Raw genomic sequence first — 10,867 nt, forward strand, 5'->3', positions numbered from 1 at the left:
AACATTACAATGATGTGACAGTGGCTGAAGGTTGTCTGCAAGAGCAGGTCCAACAATGTTTACCATGCGTTTTTGCACTTTTTCTAAAAGAGAAAGTGTGTCATTTGAAGTTTCGATCCAGATATGGCAACAGCATTTCATACAAGGACAAATTTGCGATTTATAGAGACAAAGAAAAGAATCCGGAGTAAGAAAATGACTACCACGATAAAGAAATTTAACCTTAGCAGATGCTAGTTTTGCAATCGATTTGATTTATGGTTTCCAAAAAAGATTGGAAGTAAGAGTTAATTCAAGAAAACGAAGGGTAGATGACCCTATCGGTTATTACGATTAACAAATCAACAGTAGAATAAGAAGACTGAAATCCATATTGATGATCAGAAAGAAAGTTTTAAGATTCAAGATGAGACAGAAAACCTTGCTTATGATTGTAAGAAGACTAATGGGACGGTAGTTAGACGAGTCAGGTTGCCTTCCAGAATTTTTGAAAATAGGAATAACAGATATCGCTTTCCAGCAGGCTGGAAAACAAGACTCTAGTAAACATTTATTAAATAGTTTTGAAAGAATAGACAACAGCTCCGGGGAACACTTTTGCACGATTATAACAGGTATGTTGTCTAGACCACAAGCTTTAAAAGAGTCTAAGCAGGAAATCACTTTAGATACAAAAGCGGGAGCAATACGAATGTTAAGCAATAAATCAACCTGTTTGTCGGCTATATTAGGTAGGATATGATTAGTGGAATCAAGAGATGAGACTGATGAAAAGTTCTCAGCCCGAAATTCAGTTTTGTCTTTAGGTGAGGTAGCATAATCTGAACCATGCAAGAGAGTAGGAATAACAGATTTGTAGATTATAGACATTGTTATAGATTCTTCAGATGTTACAGCAGTTGTGGTTCTGCGGCTCAATTATCCTGCATTCATTTTTTTGTATATTTTCAGTAGGATAATGCCTCAAACATTTTCTGCATCCAGCGCCAAAGACTCTTATAATGGGCTTGTGTTTACAAGCACCAGTTAATTATAACTAAATATAATATATAACTTTATATGTTAATGTAAAATTTAATATGGTAATGTGTTAAATAATTGTTCTATACTCAAACATACACAATGTTCTATGCACAAACATTATACACAAATATACTATACACAAATGTTCTATACACTAACATTATATATACACAAATATACTATACACAAATGTTCTATACACAAACATTATATATACACAAATATACTATACACAAATGTTCTATACACAAACAAACGTTAGCTATACACAAGGTTCTATACTCGGACCTCTTCTTTTTCTAATATATGTCAAGGATCTCTTTGAGACATCCAGCCTGTGGACAATACATTTTTTGCCGACGACACAAATTTATTTTTTTTGCGCAACAACGTCACTTTATTATTTGAATTTATAAACTAAATTTCTCCTACTGGTTCAAAGTAAATAAACTTTCAGTAAATATTGACAAAACTAACTGGACTCTATTTCTCCCACTTTCCAAAAAACATTGATACCATACGAAATGCATTGATAATATTTTATCAATGTATTTCGTATTTTTTATTAATAGGAATATATATATATATATATATATATATATATATATATATATATATATATATATATATATATATATATATATACAAGAAATATATATATATACAAGAAAGTTTAATTTAAAAATTTTTCCTAATTATCGTAATAATTGATATATATATATATATATATATATATATATATATATATATATATATATATATATATATATATATATATATATATATATATATATATATATATATATATATATATATATATATATATCAATTATTACGATAATTAGGAAAAATTTTTAAATTAAACTTTCTTGTACTTTTTGTCATTAAAATGTATTATAGTAAATAAGTATTTTGATTAATATCATACCTGGGGCATTACTGTAAGATTTTAGTGCCTGCATATTAGATTTGTACTTTGAAAATTTAAAAAATACGTTAGTAATGTTCTTAGTTATGAATATTCAATTTTTCCATTATTTGCAATTAGGTAGGGATTATTTTGCAAGAAGTTAGGCTACCAGAAATCACTTGATTTGAGGTCTTGAAACCAGACCATCAACTTCATGTACAAAATCAAAATAGTCTTCAGTGTTTAATTGTTTTATTTATTCACTTTAATAGCAATGGGGAAAAAAAAATTTATCTCCCCGTAAAAGGGGTCAGATTAAAGTTCTCTAGAAGAATACAGAGCTTACTCAATGTCAGATAGCTTTAAAATGTGGGGTGACTCAGAGCATCGTGTCAAGCATAAAAAAGAACATGCAGCATGACTAAACTGGTACTCCAAAACCTGAAGAAAGATGCGAAAGAAAGCGGATATTATCACAACAAGATGATTGAGCTTTGGCGAGACTCTCTAAATCTAACCGCAAGATGACATCACGCAGACTGATGGTTGAAATATCTTTTAAAGGACCTGGACGTCTATACATTGTAGATGGCATGATGATTGCGAAACAGTATAAGAAAGTGATGAAAACTTGTCTGATTCCTCAACTAGAGGACTGGTTTCCTGATGGGAATTGCATTTACATGCAAGCTGGAGCACCCTGCCATGCAGCAAACATTATCAAGGATTACTTTGTTGACATCGGTATGGAAGTGTTGCCCTGGCCGTCAAGTAGTCCTGATATGAACCCAATTAAAGGGATATGGCACAATCTGAAAGACAGAGTAAACGAGGTCACCACTACTAAAAAACGTGACCTAATCGAACGCATTAATCATGTAATCACAATCAAATACTATGCAAGTATTACTATTTCCAAATACTATGCAAGTATGCCGAATAGAATTGCAGCGCTTATAAAAGCCAAGGGTGGTGCAACCAAATACTGAAAACATATGCACAATGAGTAAATTGTCTGCCGTACATGTACGTTTGCTAAATTTGGGCTTATATATTGAATACGAGGAATAAAAACCAGTTTTTAGTGTAAAAAACAAGTTTTTTGTCAGTTATCGTAATAATTTGAACAGTACTGTATATATATATATATATATATATATATATATATATATATATATATATATATATATATATATATATATATATATGTATATATATGTATATATATACAGATAGATATATATATATATACAGATATATATACAGATATATACAGATATATATACAGATATATATATATATAGATATATATATAGATATATATAGATAGATATATATAGATATATATAGATATATATATAGATATATATATATATAGATATATATAGATATATATATATATAGATATATATATATAGATATATATAGATATATATAGATATATATATAGATATATATATAGATATAGATATATATAGATATATATAGATAGATATATACAGATATATATATATATAGATATATATATAGATATATACAGATATATATACAGATATATACATATATATATACAGATATATATATATATACAGATATGTATATATATACAGATATATATATATGTATATATATATATATATGTATATATATACAGATAGATAGATATGAAGAGTACACGGGAAAAAACGGCATAGTCGCATTTAAAAAGTTATAAGAAAATATTTATGAATCATTTATAAAAGTCTTTGTATAAAAATAGAAAAATTTTTTTTTTAATAAAAGTGACAAATATTTTATTAAAAATGTAAACTTTAGATAAATTAGTCAAGAAATATTTTTTCTAATTTACTTCTATGCTATATAAAAACTTTTATAATTGATTAATATATACTTTCTCAAAACTTTTTAAATGAGATTATGCCGTTTTTTCCTGTGTGTTCTTCATAGCTATGTATTTTATAACTTGCAGATTAATTATATATATTTTTTTAAGTTTGCAGTTATCAATCGTAATATAACAACTAAAAAATATAAACTTGTTTTGTGAAAGAAGCTCTTGAAGATCTTATTAAAAATTTCAATAGTTACGATTTCTTTATCATAGTAAGAATTTTGGAAGAAACATCGAGGAATATTCTCCTCCATCAAAGTTTTAATGTTTCTCTTTTTTCCTTTGAATTCCATAACTGGAACAATTTTCTTATTATTAACATAATATCGATTTGCAGTTTTCGTTGATTGAACTGAATTTTTTTTACCTTCTATCATGCACTGAAAGAAGTTTAAGCCAAGAGTGTAGCAAGTGCATGTAGCAATCACATTTACTTCTATTCACTTTTTGTTCAAAGCAAGCCTTTTTAATTTTAAATGGTTATATTTTTAAAAATGTTCATAAGTTAAAAGTTAAATTAAATTTTTTTCTAAATCTTTTACTTTTAAACACTTTTTCTTTGTAACGACTATTACTACTATTTAAAAATGTTTTTTTTTTCAAATTTTTTCAAATTTTATCAGTGAAAACCGGTTTTTTTGTTGCATTTGCATTATTTTTTAATTTTAAGTAAGTTTTTGTTCAGAAAAAGAAGTTTTGTCGTAAAAATCTTAGGTTCCTGTGCTTCCCTCAACTTTATTTTAACATTTTTTCAAATAAACACACAGATTTTACAAAAATATAACAAAAGATTCCAAAAGAAATCAGTGAAAACCTGTTTTTTTGTTGCATTTGCATTATTTTTTAATTTTAACTAAGTTTTTGTACAGAAAAAGGAGTTTTGTCGTAAAAAGGAAGGAGGGGGGGGGGTAAATTAGTTGTGACATAATTTTATAGGGGGTTCTCTGAAAGTTTGACAAGTTGTTGACAAAGGGGAGGGGGAGGTCAAAATCGCACGAAAATTGTTGATGTAATTAATGGACAGCCTCTTATTTACTTCATGCAACTTTTTGAAAATTATTTATTTAACTAAATTTATGGTTGCATAATTACTGAGTATATGATTATGATTATTTATTTAATAAACGTTTTATTTTTTGAATTTAAATTTAAATGTAAATTCTTTTATCAAAGAGGGTTAAACCCGTTATTTTTAGATGTTTAAACATCACTTACTACATGTTAATATATATCAGTGTTTAAATTATTCTATCTACCTGTTGTGTAGTGATTATTGTTGCTGTTGCTATAATGATTTATTATTAATATAATTCTGAGGATGACATTTTTTTTTATTTGATCAAATTTGACATATTTCTTGATCAACGATGCGTTTAACGATGTTATACTTAAAAATTAAGACACAAATATGGTAGTGCGGAAACACAACGAAATGGCCGCCCTAAATTACGTTTTTGTGTTAGCATTTGTATTTGCTCAATTAGTGCAGGGATTTCATTTTACAACACCATTAATAATTTGGAAAAATACAAAAAAGTATAAATCTTTTGGTACTATTTAAAAATAAATCATTTTGTTATATGCTAAATGAACTTATGTTTTATGTTTATGAAATGGGTTATATAACAAGATTTGTGATAATTATTATTAATAATGAAAATGTTATAGTTTTAACTGTTTTGTTTTCTAACCATCTTAAATATTTTAGTAAGTTAAGTAAATTCTGTTTACTGTGTAAGTATATCAAAATTAACTTCAGATAATAAAAATTCGGGAACAAGAAATGGAAATATAAAAAAAGTTTACAATCGTTAATTTTTATATATTTAAAAATTACTTTTATAAAATTTATAAAATTAAAAAATACTTTTACTAAAATTTTTATTGCAAAATATATTAATATTGATGTTTTATTTATTATACATATTTATGAAGTATAAAAATATAGCAATACTTCAAAATACTAAAATATAACTCATAACAAGGGGTTTTTTTAGCAACAGATCTAATTTAATTTCAATCAGGTTTTCAATTCCATTATTCAAATCTAATTTTCCTCTCATTTGATAGAAAAATTAGGTTTAAATAATGGAATTGAAAACCTTGTCAGTTTAATCTATAGATTTTTTAGTAACTTAAGCTGAGTGTCTATGTGTAGCACATTAAGCTGGGTGTATATGCAGAGGCAGATGCAGCATTTTTTGATGTTTAGATAGCTAGCTTCTTGATCAGAGCCAACTCTTAACATTTATATATTTATACTTATGTCAAATAAGGATGCTTTGCAAAAAATTGTAGTGGTTGAAGCCTAAGGACAAAAAAGCTCCATTCATCATCATTCTTTATTCTTTCATCACAACAGAATAAAAAAAAAGACTTGAAGATAAACTAATTTTGGGCTTAAATTATTAACAAAAGATAACATGAAACAACACATGAAAAATAGTGATTTGTTTTTGTATACGGTGATTAAAGCGAAGTAGGATGCCATCCTGAAACCTTTTTTAAAAATATAAACCATTAAATACCAAAAAATATAAAAAAATTAAATACCATTCCATTATTTTTTTTCCCACTTTAAATACTGCATACAGGGTTTTTGTAAACCAGAGATTTTCATAATTGTTGATTTTTGGTCTCCAATTAACGTAAACTGTTGAATAACTGCAATTTTTTGGCATTTTGAAGTAGTTTCATGAAATAATAAAATGATAATCATAACATTTGTTTTGATTATCATTTTATCATTTCATGAAACTTCTTTTTGAAAATATTAACTTTTCTTTTTTTTTTTTCAATTTCTTCAGTTTGTTTTAAATATTTTTAGAACCAAAATTATTGAGAATTGGTTCAATAAACAAGATGAATTTTATGTGTATATAGTGCGAACCATAAAAACAAATTACAAATCAGTAAAAGTTAACTAAATTTTTAAAAGAGTGTTATACAGTCGATGTAAATTCTCTTTGTAAATTACTGTCTATATCTATATTTTAAAACAGTAAAAAACCTTTAAAAATTCAAAACAAAAATTACAGTAATAGATAAGTTTAAAAAACAAAATTCTTTTTGAAAACAGGTCTCCTGTGTTACATCAGCAAAGAACTTTTTTTCTATGTCTGCATTTACATATTTCACTTTTTATTGAACAAATTTGGATATATACGAAGAATATAATTTTACTTTGCAATAATGTAGTAGTAATAATATGCAAAAGGATTTTTCGTTTTACTACAAAAAGCAATTAGGTTCGGTAAATTTGTAAGAGATAAAATTCAACATATACATAGTTATTTTGAAGACCATATATATATATATATATATATATATATATATATATATATATATATATATATATATATATATATATATATATATATATATATATATATATATATATATATATATATATATATATGTATATATATATTATTGTGAAATAAAATCAGCTCTAAAACTCTTTAAACTAAGTTTCAAAGGTGTACCCTCAAATAGAGTTGCATAGCCACCACAAAGCAAGCACAAGCAAATACCATTGAGTATAGTAAAGAACTAATCTGTTTGATGAAGAAGAGGTGCAAAGCTAATCAAAAGAAATTTTATACTTACCCCTAAAATCATATCCTTAAAGGCCTTCTACAAGATAGTATTTAGATCCGGTTAACACCTAAAATATTTATGTTAATTGAAATACTGTAGTGATATTGATTTGTGTCAATTAATAACACAATTTATATATATAGTGGACAATTTTTTAAAAAAAGAAGGTTAAAAGACATAAATAAGTAGAAAAAAAACAACAATATGGTCTTAAAATGTGATTTCATGCTTTTTAGGTAAAAGTTTATCAAACTACAGTACAGGAGCATGGGGTTGAAAAAAAGTCATAACCCTAATGTCCACATGCAAGTAATTTATTTTAGACAACTAAAATAAATTACTTGCGTGTACAACTAACTTGGTCATGACTATTTGCAAGTTTTTTTATACTAAGCGTTGTGGGAAAAAGTTTCAAAAATAAATGGCTTAATTGAAGTTTAAAAACTACGTATGTATGTGTGTGTGCCTTACTTAGAAAATATAATGAAGAGCTTAAATGTTATAAGAAGTCTGAATGTGAATAGATGTGTATCATTCAAAAACATATATCAAAAAGAAAAGATAAATGGCTACAAAGCAAATATATGACCAGTGGTATTTAAAAGAAAAACAATATAAAATATATTTGTGATGGGAATCAATCCTTAGACATTTTGTGTACTAAGTAAACGCCTTATCCAAGTAAGCTAGACCTGCCCATACTTATAAACAAATAAATGCTACTGTATAATTAAAAAATCATACATAAAAGTATACGCATGCATTAGATAGACGTATTCATATAGGGACAGTATATACTTGTTACATTAAAATTATACAAGTATATTTTACAAATAGATGATAATTTATATTTTGGCTTTCCTCTTTAAAAGCAAAACAAATAAAGTATAGGAAAAATCATTCTTTTTAATGTTGACTTAAAATTGTTTTTTTTTTTTTTTTTGCTTTGCCTTATCTAATTTTGTTGCTGAAATTAATAACCATCCTACAGTGGGGTTGAATTGCTTTAAAACTGGACATTTAACAAAATTAAAAAAAGGCGTTATGAAACATTTTTTGGCGATAATGTATAAAAGAGTCTCTGGTCCATTTGATCCATAATTTTTTTAGGGTAGGACTGACCTTTTACCCTGTAGAAACCATTATCTAGCTTAATTCTTTTGTTTGAAAAATAACTCACTTGCACTAGTTATTAGAACTACTTTGTTTTTAAAATGTTAAAGCTAAGGTTTGTTGAAAGTTCCAAATTTTTTTTTCAGGGATTCTTCAGTTTTAGGTTTTCAGCTTTTGCTAATTTTAAAGTTCTTTTGTTAATTTTAAAGTTCTTTTGCTAATTTTAAAATGTCTTAAATATATATTAATAGGGCTTTCAAAAAAGTGCATTTAAAATATTTTATTTTTATTTAATTTTTCCTCAAATGCGCTTTTTGTTTATGTCCTCAATTTGATACAGTTTTAAAATTTTATTTTATTTTATGCACTTATTGAATCTTTTTGTGTGTATTAGTGGGAATTTGTCAATTACAACAGTAGAAACCAGGTAAAGAAACCAGGTCATGAACACATGAACTAATAACATTCTTTTTTGTGTGTGAGATTTGTTTTTAGCAAATTTAAACAAATAAAATTAATTGAGTTTTCGAGTAACTTGACATTAAATTCAAATTACTGTAATTTATTTTAGTGAATCAATTAGCATTCCTTTTTATATTATTTATTCATGCAAGCTTTTGGTTTTCTTTTTTTTTTCTATTATCCCTTACCAGTTTTTTAAAAAACTTCACTCAAAATTACTTGAAAATACATTAAAAACATCTGACAATTGTAAATGAATGTTTAAAAACCTATGGAGTGTATTAGAATATCTATTTCCTAAGTCTAACAAGTTTTTTTGTTTGTTTAAAAAATCAATTTTGTAAACAAACAAAAAAATCAATGACGTCACATAATAATACGCACTTGAATAAATTATCAAGCCTGTAGATTACCTTCATATATTACGAAGACTACTTGACCTACAATAAAATGGAAAAGGTGAGCTTTGACTAAAACAGAAAAGTTAGTTTTTCTTGGTATGCATTTATTCTTTTGTTTTAATCATAAAAATTTAGCCCATATGTTTTTTTTTTTTAATTCTAAGCAATTGATTTTTAGCTAAATAAACCTACTTATTGTTTGAATTTTAGTAAAAAAGAGAAAAAGAAGGCTGGAAAAGCTGGCCTAATCAAACTCAATTTCCATAACAAGAGATTTTTTTGGCAAATATTGCAACAAAATCATTTTATTTTATTTTAGCATTATATGGGGATAATGCAATCTTAGAATTTTTATTATATATTTAAAAACGTAAAGTTTATTCCATTAGTACAATTTTAGGATAAAACTTTGGATACAATTATATATACTCTTTATATATAGCGTTTTATAATATCAATATTATTATATACATATACTAAATGAGTCACTGAAGTTCATATTTGAAGTAAGGTCTTCTATAATTATCAGAAAATTTGAAGTACCAAAAAAGCCACACAAAAAAACAGAAACAACATGATATTATAACCAATATTTACAAAATATTAACAATGTTACATATTAATACAACAATTTTAATAAACGGAATTTTAAGGTTTATTTTATTAGAGCATTTCTATGTTTTTGAATGTTTTTTTTATTTCACAAGACAATACTTTTTTTTTCAAATTGAGTTCTTTATTTACTTCATCAATAAAAACGTTTTTTTTTTTTGGTACTTTTTGATTATTTATGTTCTTATTCTTTGATAGGTTAAATATTTATAAAAAGAATCGAGTCACTATTTTTGATTTCTTTTTGTTTCTCCTACAAAACTTCTCGTAGATGTTTCAGAACCATATTCATCATTATAATTTTACATTACACAAGTCTTTCCTGGAAATGCGTGCGATTGCAAGTCTTGTTCGTCCACATTTAAAGTAATTTTTTTAGACAACATGACCACGTTTTTGTATACTAAGCGTTTTAAGAATTTGCGGCAAAGAAAAGCTATACGAAACAACAGAGAATAAAACAGCAATACTCAAAGAAAGAAAACAAAGACTATATAAAATAGAAAATCTAAATAAAATAAACTAAAAAAAAACTAAATTTTTAAAAAAACAATTGTCAAAAAAATAATATATCTAAATATTACTGCTTTAGTTTTCTTATTTTTAGTGCGTTAGTTATTTTCCACTACCAAAATTGATACAAGTCAAGGAAAAAATATATTTTACTAATTAATAGCAATTTTTTTTTTTTTTTTCCTATTATATAATCATTATTTTTAAATATTTTTGCTATATTTAAGAAATAACATCAAATATAACTTAAACATTTTTAAAAGTGAAAAGACGTGGAAACAAATAAACAAAATTTCTCATAGTTCTAACTTACATAGCAAATTAGTTTCTTAATTATTCGAA

At 25.5% G+C, this 10,867-nt stretch overlaps 1 protein-coding gene across 1 annotated transcript in view; it reads left to right on the plus strand.

Annotated features, from left to right (window-relative positions):
• Positions 1–4,839: 4,839 nt before the first annotated feature.
• LOC100211118 (V-type proton ATPase subunit S1) overlaps positions 4,840–10,867 on the plus strand; it is a 36,836-nt gene continuing 30,808 nt past the window's right edge. The window contains exon 1 of the mRNA XM_065813138.1: positions 4,840–5,360. Coding sequence (XP_065669210.1) covers positions 5,233–5,360 — 128 coding nt within the window. The 5' untranslated portion in view covers positions 4,840–5,232. The remainder of the gene's footprint in view (positions 5,361–10,867) is intronic.

This window comes from Hydra vulgaris, chromosome 12, assembly GCF_038396675.1.
Source record: "Hydra vulgaris chromosome 12, alternate assembly HydraT2T_AEP".
NCBI classification, from domain to species: Eukaryota; Metazoa; Cnidaria; class Hydrozoa; order Anthoathecata; family Hydridae; genus Hydra; species Hydra vulgaris.